Consider the following 27,575-nt stretch of genomic DNA (forward strand, 5'->3'; position numbering starts at 1 on the left):
TTATTCAGGGCGATATGCAAGTAGATGCCGTCTGCTTGCTTTTTTCACAGCACTGTTCGCATGTATAGGTATAGACCTCTTCAGATGTTGTAATCAAAGAACTGCCGGTTTCAGTTACACACATTTTGTAACAAAATACAACCAACATAATATTTATAACCGACTTAAATGGTTGAACAAATATCTTTAAGATTTATTCATGTAAGATTAAAAAAAGAAACTAAATAAAATCTAAAACCAGAAGTGCTTCTGGACCAGTGTCTTATTTAACTTGTTAAATATGTTCAGCTGTGAATAGTTGGACTAATTGACATTATAACAGATTTTACTCTGATGATACATTTCCCATATATAAAAGGACCAGTGTCCAGGTTATCAGAACCAATATGTCTGTCATGGTGGTAAAATCACAGATATGTAAATCACCATCACATTAATGAGAAAATAAAGTCTTGGTTTTATATGTTCTCTTGTGAAAATAAATAGGAATACAATTAAAATCAAAATTTTTAGAAAGTAAAACTATCAAAACATCAGTATAAAAAGTTGCTAGTCAAACTGTTTTTTATCAACGTTGATGCGTTTCGTGGGGACTCAAGAAGATATAGAGCTGGGTACATCATGCAAGATTGAAAACTATTCCATGTGTCTCAATTATAGCTAGCTATATCTAGCATGTAAAGTGTGAACAACATAGGTCTTAGCACTGAGCCCTGTGGCACTCCGTACTGAACTATGATCAGTATGACACCTCTTCAGCCTCTTCACACCATAATGGAAACTTGAGGCCTACTCAGTGAAACTATTCACTCGTTTAACTAATCTTATTTCAATGTTTTGCATTATTATTTATACTTTTATTCATTTGGGACAAAACTGACATTAAAAAGTGTGAGTTAGAGGAAAGGAAAAGGGGAAATGAAAGGGACTGAAAGTATGGTGAAGAGAAACTGTGAGACTGAGGAGAGGATTATGAGGGAGAGGATGGGGAGAAAAAGGGCAATGAGGAAGAGGACAAAAACAAAGTATATGGCAGGATGCACCTATTTTTTACAGTAAAAAGCCTGTTTGTTTACAGTACTTTGAAATATACTGTACATGTAAATGTATTTGTCTGTTACTGTCAAAGTCAAACACATGAATTTCTGTTTACAGTGAAAAACGAAACTGCGAATGCATATTTACTGCATAAACTGTAGTTTGAGTGCTAACAAACTCCACTGCACACTGTGTTTTGGCTAATCAATTGATGCAGTTTGATGGCTGTCCATTTTTAGTTCCTTTTTTTTGGAGAGGTCCTACGCACAACCATAAATACACCTTAACCATGCTTTTACAAATGTAGCTCTAGTCTCTACTTTCATTATGTGAAAATGTGGCCGGTATATTTTTCTTAACATGCTGTTTCATGTTTTTGTTAGAAAATGAACAGATTTGTTAAATATTTTAGAGTAAAGCAACAGCATTAAACAGGATTTCTGGAGTGAATGCACGGAAGTGTGTGTGTTTGTGGAGCAGGGGTCCCGGATTTACACTCTTTCTGCTTTCATTTGCATGCTGTTTTATGGCATTCATTCTGGGTTCACATTGTAAAGTGTGTGTGTGTGTGCGCGCGCCAGCACTCTCATGGGGTTGAAAAGCTGTCAGTCCCTGAGAGACTTCAAAAGCTCAGCAGCTCTGTGATCAGTCTACTCTTTGACTTCACTGACAGGCTCCAGCTACACACACACAAACACGCACACACACACACACACACACCGCTCACCCGCTGATGCGCATGCGTTTCTGTAACACTGCACAGTAAAACGCTCATGTCCATGTGTGTGCTCATTATGTGCTTCATTACTGCAAATTAAATTTTATGAAGTGCTTCTCTTTCATCATGTCATTGAGACTCATCAATATTTCAGTTTTCTATTCTCATTGATAATGTTTGCTCATGCAGGATTTTTATCTGTTGCTCAAGATCATTCTGTCATTCTGTCAGTGCATCAGTGGGTTTTTATTAATCTATCAAGATAATTGAGAAAAGTAACACGAAACTGCCGGCTTTCAATAAAATGATGTTTTTCATAGCTGTACAAATTTCCACAGAATTATAATACACATCATTTCATACATAAAAAGCGTGTGCTATTCTTTTAAAAGTAAGTAACTCATTCATTTTGTAAATTGAGTCAAAAAAGTTGTTGTGCTTTAATCTACTAACAACTGTGTAATAACAACTTCTATCAATGACAAGAAAGTCTGCAGATGAGTAACACTGAAATAAAGTCAACACAGTGCTGTGCAAAGATGAGTAAAATACAACAATAATAGAGAAACAACAAAAACAAAACATAGCACTATGAAAGGAACAGCTCTCACACTGTGTTAAACATTAACTGTAAACACACGTTTTAAAAACTAGATGTAAAAACGGCAATATATAACGGTAGATTGTTCCAGAGTTTCGAGGCCACCACCGCAAACGTATGGTCACGCCTGCTCTTCAGCCTTGCACTAGGGACGAATAGAAACAAATGGTCAGCAGACCTACAGTGTGCAAGTACTCATGACGGTGCAAGGTTTATTAAATCCAAAAGATATCGTGGTGCCATTTAGAGCATTATACACAAAAACAAGGATCTTCAAATCGATTCTAAAACACACAAGGAAGCCAATGACAAAAGGCCAGATTGGGAATGATGTGTTCTCGCTTTCCTGCTCATGATAACGAGCTGCATTCTGCACCAATTGATATCGGGAAAAAGTCTAACGAATACCCACATTACAGTAATCAAGACTGATAGGGGTAAAAATATGTACATATGTATCATTGCTTCAATTGGAAGAAACTAGATTTAACTAGTCAATGAATCTGTTCATTGTCACAAATATAAAAGGGCATACATGAACAACCACTAACTGACTGATTAAACTGACTGAGTATTTCTAAACATTATCCCAATTTTGCATTACAGCGAGTTACTTTATCTTTGGACTGATGGGTCAGATGTTGGGTTTGAGTGATTTGAGGCACATCAGTCACACTCTTCGTCTTTTGAGATCATTATGAAAGTGTATAGCCACCAAGTTTCAGGGTACATTTAGTAGACGCTTTTATCCAAAGCGAGTTCGGGGAACAATAAGCGATTGTCAGGGCCCGGTCTCGAACTCGGGTCTCCGGGGTGATAAGTGGTCAATTTCCAGACTGAGCCACTAGGAATTGAATAAAAAGATAATCCTCCACGCAAAAATATAAATCCACAGTTGGGTAATGGCACAAAAGATATTACAAAAACAAAATCACTCTCTGACCTCACAGTAACATGTGATGGGCTACAACATACAAACTTAGAGCTAGGGACTACGGAAAAACTAGGGGTATAAATACTCAAATTAAACAAGGCACAGGTGCAAACAATGATCAAAATCAAGCGTGAAGAACTCTCTGGGGACCTCTGGTGGCCAAGAACCTGCCAAATGGTGACAGCAATATGTCATAAAAGACCAATAGTACATTAGGTGCTACTACAAAGTTATTAGTTTCAACAAAAGCTAGACCACTACATTTACATTACATTTAGTCATTTAGCAGACGCTTTTATCCAAAGCGACTTACAGATGAGGAAACATTGGAAGCAATTATAACAACATAGGCAACAAAATACATAAGTGTGTCAAAACTAGTCCATTAAAGCCTAGCACAGTATACAAAGCTAAGAATAGCGAGGTAATTATTATTATTTTTATTTTTTTAAGAAGGAAAGGGAAAAGAATTAGGAAAAATCAATCAGCGACGTGTTGACAGAAGAGATGCATTTTAAGGCGTTTTTTAAAGATGGCAACAGAGTCTGCTGATCTTGTAGCAGCAGGTAGATCATTCTACCAATGTGTAACAGATCCAGGGAAGGTTCCTAAGGATGACAGGGTTGCTAGCAGTATCTGGTGATTGACCGTGTCAAACGCTGCAGATAGGTCTTGCAGAATCAGGACCGAGGATTTGGATTCCAAATTGGCTAGCCACAGTGATTCTGTGACCGATAGCAGTGCAGTCTCAGTGGAGTGGTTTGTTTTGAAGCCAGACGTATGAAATATAATTGTGATTGGATCTAACAGCACTGTTTAATGTGTTGACAAGGCACTGCCTTCCGGCTGTTGAGGTCCCATTCGGGGTCTGCTCATAAACAGCCCCGGCCGCCTTTGTCGTCGTTCCCGGTTCTGGGGCCCCTCCTCAGGTGGCCCTGTGGAGGAAGACGTCAAGGAAAGGTCCGCCGTCTCTTCACCAGCCGCCGCGGAAGCACAAGCGCTCCTGATGAGGTGAACCCAAGGAGAACAAAATTGGGCCCGACCCCAGCCATTACACCCCAGCCATTCCATGGTTCCTGCCCCGTCCCAACAACTGCTGGGCGCCTTCGGGGGCCTGGTGCCCACATGTTCACAAGAGCTTTCGTTCCACCTGGGTCTTTCTGACAGCTGCTCTTGCCCTCTGCGGACTGTGTTCGGCGACTCGACATTGCGTCACGGCGACGCGCAGTGCCGAGTATAAACATAGCTAGCCCTCAGCACTCTCACCTCGACGGTGCATTGAGTTGCGCCATCGCCAGGCAGGAAACACAGCGGAGCTGGTCCCTTCCCGTGGGGGTCACCCCCGGTGGGGGACCGGCACTGCTGGCCGTTCATGTCTCGATTCTCCCTCGTCATCGGCCCACCGCTCACCGCAGGGAGACTGGCTTATCTTGGCACACTCGCAAGATCTGTTGTGTACACACAAGGACTTGGTACTCCAGCAACTAGAGCGCGCACAGTCAGTGCTGAACTGTTCTCAGACAGCAGCCAGCGGTCCCCCTGAAATTATTTCAGAGGCTCCTGGGGCACATGGCATCCTCGGCGGGGGTGGTCCCCCTCGGGTTGACACACATGAGACCCCTCCAGCACTGGCTATAGAGACGAGTTCCCCGAAGAGCGTGGCACACAGGCAGCAGGCGTATCGTCATCACGCCTCCATGCCGTTGCAACCTAACCCCCTGGTCTTCAATTACCTTTTTTACGGGCCGGAGTCCCTCTTGGGCAGGTCTCGAGGCGAGTCATGGTGTCGACAGACGCCTCCTCGCAGGGTTGGGGTGCGGTGTGCAACGGGCACGCAGTATCGGGTCGGTGGACGGGCCCCCGCCTGCGCTGGCATATCAATTGCCAAGAGTTGTTAGCTGTTCTACTTGCACTGAAGGGGCTGAGCCCCTGGTGCAGGGCCAGTATGTGCTGGTCAGGTCGGACAGCACTACTGCCATGGCGTATATCTACCGCCAGGGTGGCGTTCGCTCACGGGAGTTAACGCAACTCGCCCGACGCCTCCTCCTGTGGAGTCAACTAGTGACGAAATCCCTGCGTGCCACACACATCCCGGGCGACCTGAACCAGAAAGCCGATGCACTCTCTCGTCAGTCGACGCCTCGGGGAGAGTGGCGACTCCACCCCCGCACAGTTCAGCTTATTTGGTTGCAGTTCGGGCAGGCGCAGGTGGACCTGTTTGCCTACCTGGACACCACCCATGGCCCGCTTTGGTACTCCCTGACCGAGGGCCCCATCGGCACAGATGCCCTAGTGCACAGCTGGCCGCGGGACAAGCGGAAGTACGTCTTCCCCCCAGTTAGCCTCATTGCACAAATCCTGTGCAAGGTCAGGGAAGAGGAGCATCAAGTCTGAGTAGTTGCGCCTTACTGGCCCAACCGGACTTGGTTCTCGGAGCTAATGCTCTTGACGACAACTCCCCCTGGCCGATTCCTCTGATGTTGCAGGGGAAGGGCACATTGTGGCATCCGAGACCAGACCTCTGGGACCTTCATGTCTGGCTCCTGGATGGGACGAGGAGACCCTGAGTGGTCTGCCCCCTGCGGTGGTAGAGACCATTACACAGGCAAGGGCCCCGGCCACGAGGTGGCTGTACGCCTTTAAGTGGCGCCTCTTCTCGTCCTGGTGTTCTTTTCGCGGAGAAGACCCACGGAAATGCTTGATCGGGTACATGCTGTCCTTCCTACAGGAGAGGCTGGAGAGGAAACTCTCCCCGTCCACACTGAAAGTGTATGTAGCTCATCACGAGCCAGTTGCTGGCAAACCCCAGGGGCAGCATGACTTGGTCATTAGGTTCCTGAGGGGCGCGAGAAGGCTGAATCCGGCCCGTCGACGCTCCGTTCCCTCTTGGGACCTCAATGTGGTCCTTGCCGGCCCCCCTTCGAGCCCCTAGGCTCACCTCTCGATGAAGACGGTCCTTCTGCTGGCGCTCGCTTCCATCAAGAGGGTAAGGGACCTACAACCATTTTCCGTATCCCTGGATTGCCTTAATTCCGTGTTGTGTCCGGTACGCGTGTTGCGCCTCTACCTAAACCGCACGTAGAGCTTCAGAGCTCTGAGCAGCTCTTTATCTGTTTCAGAGGTCAGCGTAAGGGGAGGGCTGTCTCCAAACACAGGTTGGCGCACTGGATCGTGGATGCCGTTACGACGGCATACCGATCACAGGACTGCCCGTGCCCACTGGCAGTGAGGGCACACTCCACTCGGGGTGTGGGCTCCTCATGGGCACTGGCGCAGGGCACCTCTCTGGCAGATATTTGTAGAGCTGTGGGTTGAGCTACGCGGGTCAGTGAGCTAATTTAGCCTCACTTCTTTCCCCTTGGGCGAAGAACAGGCAATCCATCCATCACTAAGCATTCCATGGCGCCGGACTGTGCGGAGCAGCCCTGCCTCCTATGGCCGGTAATCAGCTGAGTTAGCACATAGCTCTAACCGGACCTAGTGCCCCACACGTAGTAACCCCTCAACTAGGTGGTTCCGTCTGACGTTTTCCTCATAAGATGGTCGCCCTTGTGGTGACCCATGACCTCCTCCAGGTGGACATCCACCTAGCGGTACCTTAGTCCGCGCTTACCTCCCATGAGTTCTCCCCTACGGGCGAGACCATGTTGGTGTCTCCACTATATTCCTCCCTGCGGCGGGAAGTGGTCTCCGTAGCGCATATCCCCCTTGAGGGAACAGTGCTTCCCCAGTGGCCCTTTGGTACTGGACGGCTTCTCGCCATTAGAGATACAAGGCCTCCGTCTGTGGTGGCCGAGGGCAGGTGCCTCTCATCTTTGACAAAGCTCTGGGACGCCCTGCCAAGCCCACTGGATGGTTACAATTTCGCGCTAGCGGTGCCGTCTGACAAGCCTAGGCCAGTCAGCGTCGCTTCGCTAGAGATTGTGACGCGGCTAGTGCTGTGGCGTTTTCCATAGGAACCCCATCTGTCGGTTCGACACAACGTCGAGAGACCGGCAGAAAGGGAACGTCTCGGTTACGTATGTAACCTCTGTTCCCTGATGGAGGGAACAAGACGTGGTGTCCCTCATGCCACAACAATAGCCGTCCGCTGCAGCAGTCAAGAGATGCTCTCAGGCTCCTCAGCACAAAAGGTGAATGAATGCAGCATGCCATCTCCCTTTTATACACGGATATCCGGGGGCGGAGTCTGGCATGCAAATTTAATTCAGTAATTTATTTGGCCTTTTCAAAATAATCAGAAGATCCACAACGTCTCGTTCCCTCCATCAGGGAACAGAGGTTACATACGTAACCGAGACGTTTTTCTGTGTCAGAATTATTGATGACTGCATCATCATGAGGTTTTATGGTTTTTATTATCAATGTGTTTTCTCATGGTGTTCTTACAGTGTCCAGTGATGAAAACCAGCGTTAGAACAAAAGTCACATTATTTTCTGTCACATGATCAAACCTCTCTCATGAGTTGTTTTCCGATGAAAGTGTTATATTTTTAAAACCAAATAAACAATTGTTCTGCCAATTGTTCTTCACCCAAAAATGAAAATTCTGTCATCATTCCCTCACCCTCATGTCATTTCATACATGTATAAATGACTTTGTGAAAGATATTTGTAAGAATGTGAGCAATTTTCTATTCTCTGACATCATTGACTGCCACAGTAGGGAGAATGAAATGGTAGTCAAACGTGCCCAAGAACTTTTTGCTTTCCTAAATTCTTCAAAATATCTCTGGTTGTGTTCAACACAACAAAAAAGATTCACTGTTTGTTTTCCTACTATGGTAGTGGATCATGTCCCAGAAAAATTGCTAACATTCTTACAAATATCTTTCTCCGTGTTTAACAGAACAAATACATTTATACAGGTTTTGTAACAACCTCAGGGTGAGTAAATGATGATCGCTTTTTCCTATTCATTTCCTATTTCTGACCATTTCTGTGTGCCATCTTTACTGTTTACTACCACTTCCAATCACCGAATGAAGCCAGATTTGATTTATTTTGTTAAAATTGCAAATCCAGCAAAAGTTTCTAATCTTGAAGCATGCTTATTATTCAAAAAGGTTAATGCTTTTTATTCAGTATTACTAGGAGTAAAAATAGACCCAAAGATCTTATGAGGGTTAAAGTAGACGAGTTTAAGGTGAGAGAGGAGGGAATGAACAGAGACTGGAAGTGTGTATGGAGATCAGTAGGCGTGTATGTGTGTGCGTTGGTGGGTGGGCACTGCTTCTTCACCCACCGCTACATAATGACTCACTTTCAGTCAAGGTAGAAACTACAGTCCTCCACACGGATGTTAAAGATATCCTTGTTAATCTCACTCTTCTCCTCTTTTGTCATGAAGACCAGTTTTGCAGGATGCGCTTTCAGTGTCTCTTCAATTTTTAAAGATCCTCGAGGACGACGGAAAAGAGCCATTTGAAGAGGCTTTTAATGGAAAGGAGAAATGAGGCGCACTCTCCAAAGGTTTAAATGACTAGGTTGAAAGCAAAACTCTCCTTAAATTTCTTGTTCTAAAAGCTGATCCACTCCGAGTAGAGCATCGTGTTGTGCGCTGTGTATAAGGCATCATGCCGGCAACAGTGACCCAAATGTTGTTGAATTATGAAGAAATGACATTCTTCACGTATTGGCAACATCGTCCTGGTTTGTTAATTACATGTTGGCGCCTGTTGGCATGAAACTGTCGGAAAGCAGTATGCCTAAATCTTTAGGATGGCATGTGTGCTCGACAGACGTCAGATGAGGCCTGGTCTCTGGGGGGTTCGCCTCTGTCCCACCTGTCTCGATGACTCTATGTCTCCTTTGAGTGTGTTGTCTCCGCCAGCCAGCAGGCCGTCCAGCGTTTTCTTTTTTTTTCGAGGCTCCGTAGGGATTGTTGCTTTGTGGCCTTCAGAAATTAGCACAAGTCAAATCACATTAATTAATTTCTAACTCACGTGATCAGCTGAGAAGTCACGTCAAATTAAACTTCAAATTAGTGCTAATGTCTCCCAGGAGAGCCTGCAGGAGAGAGATTTGGCTGTGTCAGGGTTGGAACTCACCCAGTTGTCACGGCTGACTTTTGACATTGCTTCTCTCTTTCATTTAAACTTTTGGATTCTTTTACTCACCAGTTCCTTATGAAACTTAGTGAGACAATCATTCAAAGCATATGAAGATGAGAAAAAGTGCAGGAGGAGGCATACAATTGCAAAGAAATAATCAGATAAATAAGCAATGCCCGACAAAAGATGAAAAATTACGGTTAGGTTCAGATGATAAAAGGTTTAAACAGGTTTCTGTAAGCAAAAGGATCTTTAAAAATGCAAACTCTGGTAATCCACATACATAAACAATACCAGACAACAAAATGAATCAAAAGGAGGAAGTAAAATCTCAAAAATGTCATCCATGCACTAATTTCTTCTAGGATGGACTATTGTACCTCTATGTATGTCAGCTTTCCTCAAAGCAGTCTCGTCTTCAGATGGTTCAAAATGCAGCAGCCACATTGTTGACAGGAACAAAAAAGTGGGAGCATATTACTCCTGTTCTTGCTTCATTGCACTGGCCCCCTTTCAAATTCAGAGTTGATTTTAAGATCCTTCTTTTCATATACAATGCATTGCAAAAGTCAGCCCTGGACGGTATCTGTGATCTTATCCAGCCGTATATAACCTGTAGTTCATTAAGATCTTGTAGCCAGCCTCTCTTATCTGTCCCTCATCCAGGCTGTAAATCCAAAGGTGACCAAGCTTTGGCAGTTGCTGCCCCTAAACTCTGAAAAAGTCTATCAGGGCATCTCCATATCTCAGTTAGAGCTATATGTGGATAACTCAGCTTAATACCCGGCCATAGGTGGCAGGGCTGCTCTGCTCAGCCCGCTGCCCTGAGTGCTTAGTGATGGATGGAATGCCTATTCTTCACTCGTGGGGAAAGAAGGGAGGCAGTCAATAGCGCACTGACCCACCTAAGAGGGGGGATGGCGCTTTTCGCTGGCGTACGCCGTACCGGCCGCCGGTCTCACATGTTGTTACCATGCAAGACTCGGTTCTACGCGGAGGTTGTAAAACCTTGCGAAGGTGTTGGGCATAGATGTCTGCCAGAGAGGCGTCCTGAGCCAGTGCCAACGAGGAGGCGACACCCCTAGTGGAGTGTGCCCTCACTGCTAGTGGGCACGGGCGGTTCTGAGACCGGTACGCCGTAGTGACGGCGTCCACGATCCAGTGCGCCAGTCTCTGTTTGGAGACAGCCCTCCCCTTTTGCTGACCTCCGAAACAGACAAAGAGCTGCTCAGAGCTCCTGAAGCTCTGCGTGCGGTCCACGTGGAAGCGCATGGCCGGGCACCTTACCCTCGTGTAGCTCTTTCAACGCCTTGGCCTGACGAACCTGCAGGATGGCCATGGCATGGAGAGCAGAGGCAGCTTGGCCTGCGGCGTTGTAGGCTTTTGACACCAGCGATACCGAAAACCTACACGGCTTGGACGGGAGTCTAGGTTGAGTCCTCCAGGTGGCTGCCGTCTGCGGGCACAGATGCACGGCACGTTCCACCTGGGGGACATCAACATAGCCCCTAGCTGCCCATCCATCGAGAGAAGAGAGGGCGACAGAGTCAGCTTCACGGGAGTGTGCCAAAAAGGGGGCACTCCAGGTCTTGCTGAGCTCCTCATGAACCTTCGGGAAAAAACAACACAGGGGCCAGGCACAGCTTAGATTGGTACAATTGGACCAATTGTCCAATCGGCCCGAGAGAGCATGGCTGACATATGCCTTTTCCTGAGCTCGAACACCAGTAGGAGTGGGCTACAAGGAATCGTCAGGGGTGGATGCCAATAGGTCACCCTCCGATGCTGCAATAGACATTGCATCTTCGTCACGCATCGTGTCCGATTGCGTGGCTGAGGAGCAAGACGGTGTAGCACCGCCTCCTTGGGAACGGCCAGAGGAGCGAGACGGGGCGTGAACGGTCTACGAGCCTCCGGCTGATGGATTTACACTCACGGTAATCCCCATGTCACCTAAGCTCCTCGCCGACGCAGACGGCAGGGCCATAGCCACTGCGGTCGCAGACGAGTTGATGGCTGGCTCCTGAAAGAACACAACCACCTGTGACCGCAACGTCTGAATAGCCAACCCACCCGCATATATCGTGTTCGTCCCCATCCTCGATGAGGGAATTGCAACCACGAGAGCAGCAGGACAAGACAGGCTGAGGAAATTAGCTCTTTTAGAAATCTTTTTTCGAGCACCTCTGGAACTGCCGAGAGGCCGAGAGAAGGTCGGAAAGGGACACTCCTCTGCCCCACATCGAAATTTCAACAATATATATGCAGTCATCAGATGCACTAGGCTTTCATTCGCCAATTTCATTGGCCTTTTCAAAACTAGTCAGAAGAGGATAGGTCCTCAAGGGCGAACCCCATCTGTCGGTTCGACACAACGTCGAGAGACCGACAGAAAGGGAACACCAAACATCCCACTACATGGAGAAATTCAAATACAATAGACAAGGTACAAATAACTAACAGACTAAAGAGTAAATAGAGTAAATAAGTGTTAACCAACATTATATTATTTCAGTCACAGTGTGTTCAAAATAATCAAGTCAAAAAGTACATACTGTATGTATTTGTAAATTATTCCAATCACCAGGAGCCTTGTACTTAAAAGCTTTCCTCCAAAGATCTTTTCTGATTTGCGGAGTTGACTGATATTGTGATGTGTATGGCATCACATACTGCAGGGCTAATTAAAGGGATAGTTCATCCTAAATGAGACATTCTGAAGAATTTCGGAAAGCAAACAATTTTGTGGCACATTTGACAACCATTTTGACTTTTCCTACTATGATCATCAATGATGTTGAGTTGCTTACATTCTTTCAGATATCTTCATTTGTGTTCAGCAGAACAAATTTTATTTTATATAATCAATATGTGGTTTGAAAGGTTATTCAGGATCCAACAATAATCCCATACATTCGATTTGATCTACTCTACCTATATGTGTGCCGTGGGGTGGGAACTGGCGAACGTTCAACAAACTTTAATCAAATAAAACAAACAATAACACGGAAGTAAAGGAACGGCAGCCACCTCACGGTCAACTCAAGGCCCCGAGAACATAAACACAAACTTAACACATGTCCGGGCCCGGTTCTCTCTCGTCAACAGTCCTGCCGCTTGTCCTCTTAAGCTCCCGATCTCCTCCGTGAGATATGGACCGGTGCGCGACATCGGCCCCACCTCACGGCTCTCGTCCCGCCTTCCTCACCACAAAAACATTTTCTTAAAGTTTAAGAAAATCATATTGTTTTAAAATGTAGACATGTGAGTAATTGAACTATTACTGAGAAAATAAACTGTGATCTAATTTATTTAGTCCACATTCTCTTTAATCAAATGCGTATGTGTCAGCTTTATTATATGTGTGGTCATGACTGCACTCTCTGTTTATTGATTCATTATTTGATGAATTTTTATTGAAATGAATCTTCAGATGTACTGTCAAAACTTACCATGTCATTCAGACTATCCTGCAAAAAGGCCCATTTCAGAAGCATCTCCTTGTGTTAACCTAAAGAGAAAGCATGATGAATATGATCATTCAAAGTCAGATGATCTGATCATAAGAGAAAAAGTACTATGATATGTTTTATAGAAATACTGTGTTGATGTAGAAAAGGATGCCGTATTGATGTTTTGTGTAATGATCTAAGGACCGTAAAGGATCTAATTAAGGCTTCCTAGTGAAGCTCGATTAAATGTTAAAAATACATTTTCAGAAGATCCCTCATGTGAATGCTGGTTAACATCTGAGCAGCGTTGTCATCTTAACACTGCAACATTGATCAATTCTTTCGAAAGGCATCTACAGTAGTCAAGCTTAAAATATAGTATAACGAATAAAAGCTATGTATGACTATAAACATCCCCCAGGTGGTCGAATTGTCTTTTGGCCAATAATTCTCTGCTCATTGTCTCGGTCTCTCCCGTCGGCCACGGGCACCCTGCATCTCAGAATCGGGCACACAGCTTCTTCTTGGCAACACAAAGAGCACTTCTGTCATCGGCGTGACAATGAAAGTATACAATGATTGGCATATTATGAAACGGACCAATGGCAATGCAGGAAAGTGTTGCCAAGTGATGGAAAAGCTTCTGGACCTCTAGTTTCTGCACTGACCCCGGCTGCAAGTTGACCCCGGGTCAGTTTCTCAGGGAAACAAAGCAGCTTTTGGGCACATTCAATACTTCCACATGTCAATAACAACCACATTATTTGTTAAAGCACATTATCAAACACGTTTTCTTTTTCAGTTCGTTTTTTTCGTTCGTATTGTTAAATACGAGTTCTCTCTTAATGATGGCTGACCCAGCCATTCACATACTGTATGTTTAATTGATAAATATTCATACCCTGCTGTTTCATTATGGCCTGTTAAGACAGATGATGAGACTGTCGGAAGAAAGAGAGAGAGAAGTAACCACGTGGGTGGCGGACAGACAGGACAGAAAGAAACTTTCCCATCTACTGGTGTCCCTAACCCTCTTTTGTATTTTAGTATTAGTGCTTCACACAAGCCGTACAGATTTTGGGTAGTACTACTGATCTGTTGTTGTAAAGTGCTAATGAAACGTCATCCTCCGTAGTGCCCTCATTACATTTACATTTATTTGGCAGAGGCTTTCATCTGAAGCGACATACAGTGCATTTTAGTCTATAGGTGTCTTATCAGAATTCATGGCACAGTTGACAGTAAGCAGTCAGTTCAACGGCATTGATGAGTGTGTTGAGCTGAAATTATAAATGTGCATATTTATGTGCACCAGTGAGCGTTATGTGTGCCAGTCTGTGCCCATCTGCTCTGTGCCAAATCAGCTTTCCTCTCATTTACAGCCATGTGCACAGGAAATGTCTTATGAGCCTATAGAATGAAGTTGAAATTCGATGTCGGACATTTCTTTTAGCTGAGGTGCGAATGGGCCGTGGGAGTTCACTGTCATTAATCATGAGAGACGGCTCTCTGGTCTAATATCTGCATGTGAAAGAACATTGTTCATAGCTTTGCTTAGACTGGTGCCATTATTTCAGTGCTACACAAGATTTTCACTATTTACGTGCGTCAAGTCAAGGCGCATTTTCCAATTTGTAAATTCTGTAAACAACACGTTTAGCAAGCAATGGATAATGTACAGACAGCCGGTTGTTATGGCAGAATAATCCCTTCAGTGTGATCAGGACCTGAAGAGGAGGGTCTTGTGTCTCACTGAAGGGGATTATTTCATGATAACAGCCGACTGCTTGTACATTATCCCGCTTATTACACGGCTATTTGCCACATGAGAAAAAAAATGGACATGAAATGTGCATTAGACATATTTCATTCACTATTGTTTACCGTGTGTTATTCGTTTTGAGAGGTTGTTATCTGGGAATAATGGACGAACCTACAAATGTCGCGACTTGCCAATCAGAATCAAGCTTTCCAACGAGCCGTTTAATCAACAGAGAACACATTGAGATATAGCTTTAAGCAATGAATGCACACATGTACTGTATATAGGCATTATATATTATAATAGAGTACAAAACGCATGGCATTACTGTAAGTCTTTCAAGAGATACATTCAGAGACATTATGAACACTAGCTGGATGAATGGGGTAAGAGAGGTTACAGAAGGTATGAAAGTAAGAAGAGAATTTTCAATAATATCATGGTTTACACGTTAGCATTATTGGGAAAAAGTAGTTTAGTGTCTATTTGATTTCAGTCAGACCATATTACTGTATGTTAAAAGTGATGGGATGATGAAATGATTAAAGCATTATCATGTGTTGACATCATTTAAGAGCTGGTGAAAGTGCTCTAGTGCTGAGCACTGTGAGGAAAAGAAGAATACAGTACATCACTTTATTTTATACTTAATTATATACAGAAAAATATGAAATCTATTTGTTATCATGGTGGAGATTATTCAAATGAATAGTATTTTTGTTGATTTTGTCAAATACAGCCATGAATTAATATTTATTCCCACTACTGTTACGGCTGCTATATTACTTTTATATTTTATTTGTCATTGTTGTTGTTTTATTATGAAGTTTTGCTGACTATGTGCAGCTTTTACAGATAAAAAGAGATTTTTTGTTGATGTTATTGTATGACATCATTATTGTATGGCATGTCCTCACATGTGTCTCTGTGTACATGTTTGACTCAGGTGTGATGTCCGAAAGGCAGTTCGGGACTCAGTTTGTGTGCAGCGTGGTAGCGTCCCACGTCAGTCACCTGTTGTCCACCAGCCTGAGCTTCATCTGGATCGCCCCTCCACCCGGTACAGGCTGCGTCAACTTCATGTGAGTAATTCATCCAATCACAAGAAAGAAGAGAATACAGTGCATGTACAATGAAACAAACAGACAGTGGTCAGTGGAATCTGAAAGAAGGTGCATCCCTGAAACACCACAAATATGGCTAGTAACAGTGACTGTCTCATAATCCCAAATGAACAGAAAGAGTTGTTTACTCACAGATAAGATCTACAAATACATGTTCAGATTTTCTTTAACCTCAAATGATTCACATAAAAATACAATAATGTACAAAAAGCATCGTTTTTAGGTTTTGGGATCATCTGATTGTTTCTAGATAGTAAACTGATGATTAATAGTATTTTATAATAGACATGATAATAGTTGTCTACCCCCATACAAACCACACACTGTCTCTCAAACCTGAGCATACTGAACTACTGAAAATGACTCGTCTGAAGAATTCTCTCTCAATAGAAAGACTTTATACATTCCTCATATACACTTTATTAGGAGTTCTCATACGTTTTTGGACACGCTCCCCACTCCACACCACCCCCCACCCACCTATTTGCAAGAGAGCAATTTGGATTGTGTTCTGGGGGGTCCCTCACCATCTATTCAAGATAACAGTCTGAATTCACTGGTGTATTCCACTTTTTTGGGTTTTGCTGACAACCCTTGTCCCCCTAGAGTACCTCTGATTAACATGGAAAAGATACCTTTTATCGAGTGTCGCGTTTGGTTAGGACACGATGCAAGTTTTCTCTCCCTTTTTCCATCATTTATTGATCCACCACACAAACTAACGAATATGAAGTTGACATTACGCCCTATGTTGCATGTTGCAGTGGCGGCGCCATCTTGGCAGGATCATCCTCCATTGCTTTTATTGTTTTGATATGTCCCATTACTTGTTTTGTTTGATATATGGAGAAATCGAAAGTGAAAGAACCATGAGATATTCCTGCACGACTCTGCGTGATGCTATTGCAGTTTTTAACACAGCAAGACCGACCTACCATAGTTATATTTTCTAATGAAAAAAAACACTGCATTGAACGCACTAGCAGCCATCCTCCCAAGATGGTGAAAAATTAAGCACGGCGTGATGTAACTTAACATTTTCTATAGTTAGTTACCCACTGCTTCACGGGGATTATTGCTTTTATAAAACTGTCCAAACAAGGTGTCGATTATAATTAAAATATTATAATTTTGTCAAACCAAGTAGTTCCAGAGCGGTTGCCAAGCATGTAATGCATTCAGCAGTTGCAGATCGGGGGATTTTATAACAGCTTAGAACAAAGCTCAACCAATCAGAACCCAGGACCAGAGTTTTATAATATTAGTTTTGATTGGAATGACTGGAATAGATAAACATGTTAAATAGAAGTCACTGAGCACTTAGTTAAGCCAAAACAACTCGATAGTGTTATACGACCGGAAACTGTCGACTCTGGTGTCGCCATCTTGGGCAACCAAAAAAACTGTGGCTTCAGACATCTTTTGAAGGGTTAAAATGTTTACTTGATCAATTTAGATAAATTTGCCTTGAATGACTTTACTCTTTCAGTTGGTACAACACACGAGAACTACACACGAGAACTAGTATGAAATATTTTTCACGTACAGTTTTGGTGAAGGAAAAAAACCCAGCCATCATATGTTCATCACAAAAAACATCACAAAAACTGTCCCAAGACAAAAATGCAGTAGGAGCATTCAGAGAGTTTCAGTTTTATTTCAGGAATATTCTGTACAAGGACGTTGTCAAGGCACTGGATGTCCCTGTGGAGATATACAGCTACACTCCAGCATGACATCAAGGGTAAAAATTCATATTTCTCAGCTGATATTGAGGCAAACAATAACAAATAGAAGCGAAGACGAATGCATCCGCCAGAGAAAAAACCCTTGCGTATTCCCTGGAAATCTCAGATATGCAGCTTTTATTCAGCAGAGCTCCTGAGAGCAGACGTTCATTTCTTCAGGATTTGTGACGTGCTGTCGTACAAATCTTGGAAAGCGAGGCCGAGGGTTGACAGATATGGCTCTGAAGGGTGGAATTTGGTCTCCCTGGTGAGCGGCCCTGCGTGGAGCACGCATGTGCATGTGTCCTCCTGCCCGTCCGTCACGTTCAGAGAGTGTTCAAGGCTGAATGTCTAATCCACAGCCCTGCGCTCATAACCCCGCCATTCACACGTTTCACATTCATTCCGCATAAAAGCTGTGATTTTTGTGTTATTGTGATTCATCGACATGGAATGCAGTCTGGGCTGTTTATGACGGGCCCATCTGTTCAGGGCATTCAACATTCAAATATTCCTGCTGTTATGTTCCCTGTTAAATTACCCATTCCTAGAAAGAGACTTGTGCAGTATAAGCAAATGTCAGACATGGCTTTCGTGAAGTAGAGAATTTCCATTGTGGATGTTTCAAGGCAGCCTCGTGTGTTCTGGGATCTAGTTGTAGCTCTTGCTGGGGTATACTCGTGTATGAGTGGTCACGTCTGCACGCGTGCATTCCGCATGGTTAGTTGCGGATGTGCATGGTTCTGAGCCTCATGGAGGTTGTGTTGAGGATTTGTCTGGCTTTGGTCCTAATCCTGCAGGTTGGGCAGCACATGTTCAGGTTGAGGTATACAGCCCAAAAGTGGTCAGTGTATTATAACGAAGATACGTCTACTTAGATATGTGTGCTTAAAATGTGTCTAAAATGATTAATTTGTAAAGGGAGTCTCTGGCTCAGAGAACAGAAACAGATGCAGTGATAATAGGCCAGACGCCCTTGTCTGTAATGCCAGTAGAAAGCGATTTGAACGAAGACGAGCGCACACTAATGTGCTTGTTTGTAATGAGCTCTTAACTGTTGTCAAGGTCATTTCCTTTCAACTTTACTTCAATGACTTCCATTGACCTGCTATAATGTACAGGTAATTTGCCAACAACTCCCTGGAAGTCTCCTCCAAACGCTCATTAAATTTGCATGTGCCGAGGGAGCGCTCCCCACAACCAACGCTTCCTCCCTTGCAGTCTATTCATTTGAGAACACTCGCTAAATTGATCAACAGAGTTTCACGGCCAAATGAGATGAGAGGACACTAAATATTGTTTTGTCTTTTGCTGATGGATTACTCTTCTTTAGCATCACAGCTGCTGCTCAAGCGCAGAGATCAATCAGGCTGTTAGGCTCTGCTTTTAAAGGACGCAGAACCAGTGAATGTAATTCCTGTTATTCATCATGATTAGAAAACTGAGGAATATTTGGGCTTTGGGGGAGAGACAAGATGAGCTTTTAATAGCAGGTGTTACGCGGCCGTAGGGAAAGCCCTGTGTGTGTGTGTGTGTGTGTGTGTGCGTGTGTGTGTGCGTGCGTGCGTGAGTGTGTGCGTGAGTGAGTGAGTGTGATGCCCTATAGCGGCTGTCAGCGGAGAGGTCTCATGCTTTGGCTGTCACACGTGTGTTGTTATGAGGACAGCGACATGCAGTCACGTGAAGTCTATTCACCATAATTACCTGTTTCCAAATGACACACTGTCACTTTATCTACCCATACAGCTGATGTGTGTGAGGGAAAGACCATGGAGAAATGAATAGAACGTCTGCTTTCCTGTGTGTAATGTATTGTTACACAAAAAATAGCACATGCTTCATAAATATATTGCTTTTAGAATTTGATAATTTTTTAAAGATGGAGATTCTTCACGGACTAACGTGCAGATGAACACTGTACATTTTTCTAGTATCTGAGCTCGTTTAAAAAAAAGAAAGAAAGTACTGAAAGAAAGAGAAAAGCGTCTGTTCTTGTTGGTGACGCTGGAGGAAGAGAACTGGTGAATGTTTCAAACAAGATTTTATTTTTCTTGTAGGAAAGAATCAGGCAGACGCTGTTGTAGACGTGTATTGAGGTAGCCGTGTGGGGTTCCAGTGTCAATGTTTTAAATTGAATGTGGGAGGTACATCCAGTCAGTGAGGTGTGATGCGGTTCGCTTGACTGAACACCATACGTTCTGGATCATCAGATTTATTTTCATTTGAAGGCTGGTTAAGCGAGCGCTGCAATAGTTGAAACGACAAGAGCTTGGGCAAGAAAATGCATATGCTTTTACCTCGCCATTCAATGTGTACCTGAAGAAACCTATCTAGAAGTGATACTATCTAGAAGGGTCAGCTGTGGCCTGGTGGTTAGAGCGTTGGTCTTGTGATCAGAAGGTTTGAATCTCAGTGCCAGCAGGTCATGACTGAAGGGCCCTTGAGCAAGACACCTTACCCCTGATTGCTCTGCAGTAATGTGACACTGTAAATAACTACTTGTAAGTCGCTTTGGATAAAAGCATCTGCCAAATGAATAAATGTAAATGATACTCTTCATTATCTGACTGAAGCATGAGAGAACCGTGTGTGTCCTGATACAGCACCCTGTTCATCAGATGATATCACTTCACAAAAACACGGGTGGACACATGAACATCACCAGCATGTCCTTGAGTTATTCATTTAGTTAAGGTGATCCTCTCAGTTAACTCCACAGTTTTGATTAAAAAAAAGTGATGGTTTCAATCATTCACCAACAAAACACGTTCTTAAGCAACATAACTGAAATGCTGTAAAACAAATGGTCACACTGTACCGTGTTGAGAATATCATCATCATATCACTGCAGCACATGTATTGTGTAAATATAAAGATGTATTTTCCTGAGTAATAATCACATACTTTTTTTTAATCTTTAAATGTTAAATAATAAAGAAACAGACGTTTAAAGGTAATTCAGCAGTTTTTACAGCAGGGTCTGACTTATATTCTTGGCATGTTCAAACATTGTGTTGCTCTTTCTTGATATCAGACACTTTGAATAAGAGCATTAGACACATTTCTGCATGTTTTGTCGGCATATTAGTGAACAAGCTGTCTGGGAGTCAGTGTCATAAATATTAAAGTCCTTTGCTCCGACATAACCCACTGCTCTTCATTACGCTCCATGTTTTATTTATAAATCCCATTTTCAAAATTGTCTTTACCAAGCCCCGAACTATGAATGTGATTTTTTTTCTCCATCAACATCTCTGCCTTTTTCAGATTGTTATTTATTCATGAGATGTTGTTTGCTTATTCATGAGACTCGAAACAAAAATGCCTCAGAACCATAAATGCTTTTGGTGTCATTTAACGGTGAGTGAAACAAGCGTCAAGTAAAACTCCTTCTGACCTCGTGCTAACATTCTCGCCATGATTCCAAAACTATACACACACAGTCCTTTTACACCCGTCTATGATGAATTCTCATAGCACTTGATATTTCTAATGAGACATTACGTGTAGTAACATTATTTTAATTTAATGTTTCTTTCACACATGTGAGTCATTTCAATCTTCTCCAAACAATTAGTGTTTGTGAACATGCAGCAGAAATCAGCTGCATTTTTTTATTCGTATTATATAAAAACTCTGTGGAGCCTTTTGATCTGGAAGCAACAGTAAACCACATGTGATACAGCAGATATGAAAGAGCTGCTGGAGATCTTTATGACAGGCTTTTGTATTCAGCAGAGAGGTTTTGTGTGTGTGTGGGTAGGCATTCATCCAATCTGGACATTTTTGTGGAGTTCATGTGCACATGAGTAAGATCATTCCAACATTCACTCTTCAAAATAAAGGCGCTTAAATGGATGTTCACAGCGATGCCATAGAAGAACCATTTTTGTCCCACAAAGAACAATTCAGCCAAAGGTTCTTTAAAGAATCATCTCTTTCTTACTTTTTATCATCTGAAGAACCTCATTAGCCACAAAGAACCTTTCTATGGAACCAAAAGCATCTTCTATGGCATCAAAGAACCTTTTGAAGCACCTTTTTTAAGAGGGTAACCTGAAGGCAAAACTCATTGTATGATTCTTTATTACGTGTATTATGTTTTTATACTTATTTGCCCTTACGAAAATAACTGATTTCATTGCTGCAGTTTAACAGGCATGTATATTAAAAGGCAAATTTTCAGCCTTCCAAAACCAGAGTCAACCAAATGAAACAATGGATCATTATTATAAGGGAGGTGGAGCCACATATTGAAGTTATATCATGTAAATCTATTATTACAACTGGACTAACTTTCTGTGGATGTAGTTGAAAACTCACTATCTGTTAGTGAAGCGTGAAGTTATGCTTCCGGGTCCAAATGCCATAATGGACAAAAAATGGTGATATACAGCAAACGTATGCTGTAAAACGTCTCGGTTACGTATGTAACCTCTGTTCCCTGATGGAGGGAACGAGACGTTGTGTCGAACCGACAGATGGGGTTCCTATTGAAAACGCCACAGCACTAAGCCGCTTCACAATCTCTAGCGAAGCGACGTTGACCGGCCTGGGCGAGCCACACGTGAGCGCTATCGCGAAATTTGGAACCTTCCAGTGGGCAGGCAGGGGCTCCCAGAGCTTTTGGCAAAGATGAGTAGGCCCTGCCCTCGGCCACCACAGACGGAGGCCTTGTTCTCTAAACGAGAGCCGTCCGGTACCGTAGGGCTACTGGGTAAGCGCTGTTCCCTCAATGTGGACCTGCGCTAAGGAGACCACTTCCCACCATAGGGGGGAATACAGTGGAGACACCAACATGGTCTCACCAAATAGGGGAGAACTCATGGGAGGTATGTGCGGAATGCCGCAAGGTGGACGTCCACCTGGGGGAGGTCATGGGTGGCCACGCGGGGAACCATCTCATGACGACATCTCAGACTGAACCACCCTAGTGGGGGGTTACTACGTGTGGGGCACTAGGTCCGGTTAGAGCTATATGTAATAACTCAGCTTGATACCCGGCCATAGGCGGCAGGGCTGCTCCGCCAAGCCCGCCGTCCTAAATGCTTATTGATGGATGGACGGACTGCCTATTCTTAACCCTTGGGGAAAGAAGGGAGGCAGCCCATAGCGCACTGATCCACCTAAGAAGGGGAATGGCGCTATGCGCAGGCATACGCCCTACGACCGCTGGTCTCACCTGTTGGCAAGACTCGAGCTGCCGGTTCCACACGGAGGTTGCAAGCCTCTGCGAGGTATAGCGTAGCCCAACCCGCAACTCTACATATGTCTGCCAGAGAGGGGCACTGAGCCGATACCCACGAGGAGGCCACACCCCGAGCGGAGTGTACCGTCACTAAAATAGGCACGGGCTACAACTCTCCGCGGAGACAGCACTCCCGTTGCTGACCTCCATAACAGACAAGAGCTGCTCAGGGCCCTGAAGCACTCCGTGTGGTTCGAGTAGAGGCGCAATGCGCTTACTGGACACCCCACGTACAGGTTGGGTCTTTCTCCCGGTGTGGGAGCGCCTGCAAGTTCACCACCTAGTTCCCAAAGGGGGCGGCGGAACTTTGGGCACGTAAGTCGGCCGGGGTCTCAGGATCACGTGAGAGTCGCCGGGCCTGAATTTTGGCCGACCTTGCGAGAGGGGAGTCGGGAAAGTGGCCTTTCTCGACATCGCCCCCCTGCGCGAGATTGGGTCCGAGGCGTCTTTCCGGGCCACTGATGTGGACATCGTCCGACCCAGCCTGCGCTGCCACCGTGGTCCCCGGAGGGCAAGACGGCAGCGGCACTACTTGGGTCGGTCTTACCCCGTGGGGCTCTCTTTAGCGCCCTGGCCTGCAGGATGGCCATGGCGTAAGAGTGGAGGCAGCTTGGTCCACGGCACTGCCAGCCTCACCACCAGAGATGTCGAGACCTTACATGCCCTGGACGGTGAGTCTAGGTCAAGCTCCCCAGGTGGCCGCCGTCTGCGGATACCCGCGACTGCATGCTCCACCCAGGGTGCATTGACATAGTCCCTAGCTGCCTCCCCGCCCTGAGGGAAGAGAGGGCGATAGAGTCAGGTAGACGGAAGCGCGCCGAAGGGGGCGCTCCAGGTTTTACTGAACTCCTTATGCAGCTCGGTAAAACTTGGCACTTGAGCCGGACACGGCTTGGAGTCGCGCCCGGGCCCAATGTGCGAAGTACCCAGCCGCGAGCACCAGGGCTGCGGCGCACCGCAAACCGACACTCACGGCGGTCCGAGCGAGCATGGCTGACATCCTGACGTCTGCTCTCACCTGTGCTCGACCTCCCGAGGGAGGGAGCTTCAGGGAATCGCCAGAGTCTGATGCCAGCAGGTCGCGCTCCGATGTTGCAAGAGACACTTCATCTCCACGGCTCGTGTCCGAGCGCGTGGCTGAGGAATAAGATGGCTTAGGACCATCCCTGGTGAACTGCTAAACAAGCGAGACGGGGCGCGAGCGGTCCGCGAGCTGACCGACTGACGGATTAACGCTCACGATAATCCACACATCACCCTCGCTGCTCGCCGCCGCTGACGGCAGGGCCGTAGCCGCTGCGGTCACAGAACGGGAAGCAAACGAGGTGGCGGCTTGATCTTGACAGAACAGCACAACGTCTGAATAGCCATCCGCCCGCAGTGCGGGCAGGACGAATCCACGAGGCTGCCACAGTGGTCGGACCCCCGAACACCTGTGGCAACCACCGTGTCCGTCCCCGTCCTCGATGAGTGTACTGCACCCAAGAGATCAGCGGGCAATGCCACGCTGAGGAAATTGCTCTTTTAGAAAAATACCTCAGGAACTGCCAGGACGCCCAGGGGAATCTCCGCTGCACCGCGTCGTAGAATTCGGCAATTCGAAGAATGTCATCAGATGCGAAGGCTCCGAAGAACAAAAGGTGAATGAATGAGCACACCGGCTCCCCTTTTATACCCGGATATCCGGGGGCGGAGCCCGGCATGCAAATTTAATTCGCCAATTTCATTGGCCTTTTCAAAGTAGTCAGAAGATGATAGGTTCTCAGGGGCGAACCCCATCTGTCGTTTCGACACAACGTCGAGAGACCGACAGAAAGGGAACTATCAAACAACCCCTAATCCTGACCTACGTTCTTAACGATTCATTCTGATGTTGGACATTGCACAAGTTTACCTTAGCAAATAATTAAATTGGCAGCAATTAAGTAAGATGAGAATATTGTATGTGTATTTGACGTGCTGCATTCCATTCTTTCCTGAACCCAGAGCACCCCCCCTTGTCCGGGGAGAGGGCTCCAATCTCTGTGTTTGCCTGAGCCCAGAGCACTTACCCCCCTCGGGTAGAAAAGAGGGTTAATTGTTAGGAGTCGGGTGGAGGAGGGAAAATGTAGAGTGGAGGAGGTGAGGCAATTTAACCATGTTTAGAGCTCGCTCTTGATTTGATAAGACGGGAGACGTAATAGCTAATGGTATTTGCACATGCTCCTCCTGAACTTTGTTAATATACACAATTTTGTGAGCGTGGAGACTGTTGCGTAAACAGTAACTTAAAAGAACTAAAAGTTTAGTTTACATTTGTTATATTAATAAATGGTCTCGAATAAACGTCTGTTTAAACAGAGTCATAAACGTAATCATTTGTTTGGATGAATCGCTGAAATGGAGGGATGTTAGATGTCACAGGGTTGTTGATCCAGAAAGGTGTGTTTTCAGGTTCACTTGTGCGATGCCTTCTTCAGACAGATGTGATATCTAGAGTCCTTATGTCCAGAACTTCAATCCCAACCAGTAAAAGCACTTTGTCTTATTTTTGGTGATGGGTGTGTTATTCCTTTGCCCTTCTTTTGACACTTTGTAATATTTCTCTTTTTGTCCTGTCCTGTCTTTCTGTCCCTCAGGGCCACAGCGACGCACCGAGGACAGATCATCTTCAAGGACGCTCTGGCTCAGCAGCTCTGTGAACAGGGAGGTGAGGATGAGTTTGACTGCCTCAGGTGGTTGTTAGAAAAACAGATTTGAACTTAATATACCTGTGCAAAATGGTTATGCACACAACATGACCAGAACACAAGTCGATCTTGTGAAAAGGTAACGGGGGCCTATTAAACGGGGAAGATTCTTGGGCAAGGATGTTTTTTTGGAGAAGAAACTAAAGTCACTGGATTGAAATCAGGAGAGGTCCGAGATGGTCCATCAGAAGAGTTCTGTAATGTGGCGGCTGATCAACTGTCATTGACATGAGAGAGACGTGTACATTTATCAAAAGAGCTGAGGTACAGACACTACTCTAAATCACTGCTATCACACCCAGGGAGAAGATGAAGGAATGCATACGCAAAACATTAAACATCATAAATATTGGGCAAGTTGGCAGCCAGAGGAACATAAGTCAGCATTCAAAGAGGAGGAGGAACTCATCTGAAGACCAAAACAGTTACCCAAACATTCAACCTGTTAAAATCAAGTATGTCTGTGAATACCCAATATAAGTCTTTCCCAACTCTTACACAGTAAGATTTTTAAATAAATCCATTTCAAGTTTCAAAGTCTTAAAGCTTTAAGTGGTTAAAGGAATTATACAAATCTCAACAGAACTAAAGACATGGAATAGAGAAGTAGAGGCAGACTCTTCGTCAGTGATGAGACGCCAGGAGATTAACAGCTGAAGAAAAGATCTGAGAGAGAGAGACTTGACCGATCAATAACATTTCACAGCTGCATATGGCGGATGTAGAAAGATTGAATACATCAAATTTATTCTTGAAAAAGATTTGTAATATTTCTTTTGACACCACCACCATCCAGTCAAATGTATACGTTGTGTCTGTATTTAAATAAAAGTAAGTACAAATCTGGAAAAGACTATACAGTGATCATTACCTGAAGCATTAAGAATAATGTCAGAGTTGACTATAGTTTTCTTGTCTTCCTTTGTTAAGTAAATCCCTCTTACAGTTTCATTCTCTGTTGGTACTTCATCGAGGTCTTCTTGGATTATCCAAGCCATCCGTTTTGAATGTTAACCTTATTTATTTGCAGTGTTGGGCAAGTTACTCTGGAAATGTAATGAAATGACTGATTACTTCTATTAAAAGTAATCAAGTTACTGGTCTGATTACTTTATTTCCAAAGTAATTAGTTGCATTACTAGTTATGTTACTTCCCCCAATCTCTCAAAAAACTAAATAACCCCTTCAGCCTTCTCATGACTAAACTTTATTGAAAAGTGCACTCTCTATCTCGCAACAAACTAAATTAAGCCTGTCTTTAATTATTTTCATAAATTATTTCTGCTTATTCTGTCATAAATAATAATAATAATGAAACTAAAAAGTTTTCATATGCTAAAACTATAAAACGGCAAATATGTCACGCAGCTGTAACGTATAGTTACATGGGCTTGGAACTATAATCTAATTACTATTTTAGAAATTATAACGCTTTAAAATACTTAGTTACCAAAAAGTAATCAAACTAGGGTAACGCGTTACTGCCCAACACTGTTTATTTGTGCTGATTATACCAACGCACTGCAGAAATCCAGTCAGCAACAATTTATTGAAAAAAAGTTGTGATTTGAAATGCATCTTCACAAATACTGTAGAGACTTTTGATATAACCCGTACAGTCAACCTAATTCACGTTTGATATTTTTCCTCATGAATTTGCAGTTTCAGATTGGAGCTCTGTTTGTTTAAATGCATCAAAGTTTACCTAGCCAGAGTGAAATGGCAGATGTTATGTAAACAGATTTACACATGATAAACACGCAGAAGAGATTATGAGAGAAGAGGAACTTGACTGGAGACTGAAGCGAGAGAGAGAGAGAGAGAGAGAGAGAGAGAGAGTGTGTTAGGTGGAGTTGGTGTCAGTATATCATACAGCCATGTGTGTGACAGGGTGAGATGAGTGAAGGCGACCAGAGAAGTCTGTAATTTCCAGCAGATCCATAAATTCAGGTTTTATGGGACACACTGGAGCCGTATCCCTGAGGATTGATTATTGATAGGTGAATATAACTCAAGGGGGGCGATCGGTTTTGGAGAGCAGGAGGTCCAGGAAGAGTCGAAATATATGACATGAGACACTGTGGCCTCTAGACTGAGAAATGAGCTAAAGATGACGGATGCGCTGCTTTAAAAGAATGACTTAGAGACCCAAGGCAACCCGAGCTTAATAACATCCAGTCCCAGCCTCT

General features: G+C 44.3%; 1 protein-coding gene across 1 annotated transcript in view; it reads left to right on the forward strand.

Annotated features, from left to right (window-relative positions):
- The window catches only part of reln (reelin), a gene marked incomplete at its 5' end in the record, with an annotated part of 132,366 nt that overhangs the window by 31,014 nt on the left and 73,777 nt on the right, over positions 1–27,575 (forward strand). The window contains 2 exons of the mRNA XM_079465327.1: positions 15,505–15,640; positions 25,276–25,346. Of these exons, the coding sequence (XP_079321453.1) occupies positions 15,505–15,640; positions 25,276–25,346 (207 nt within the window). The remainder of the gene's footprint in view (positions 1–15,504; positions 15,641–25,275; positions 25,347–27,575) is intronic.

The sequence above is a fragment of the Barbatula barbatula genome (assembly GCF_947034865.1).
Source record: "Barbatula barbatula genome assembly, chromosome: 10".
Taxonomy (NCBI): domain Eukaryota; kingdom Metazoa; phylum Chordata; class Actinopteri; order Cypriniformes; family Nemacheilidae; genus Barbatula; species Barbatula barbatula.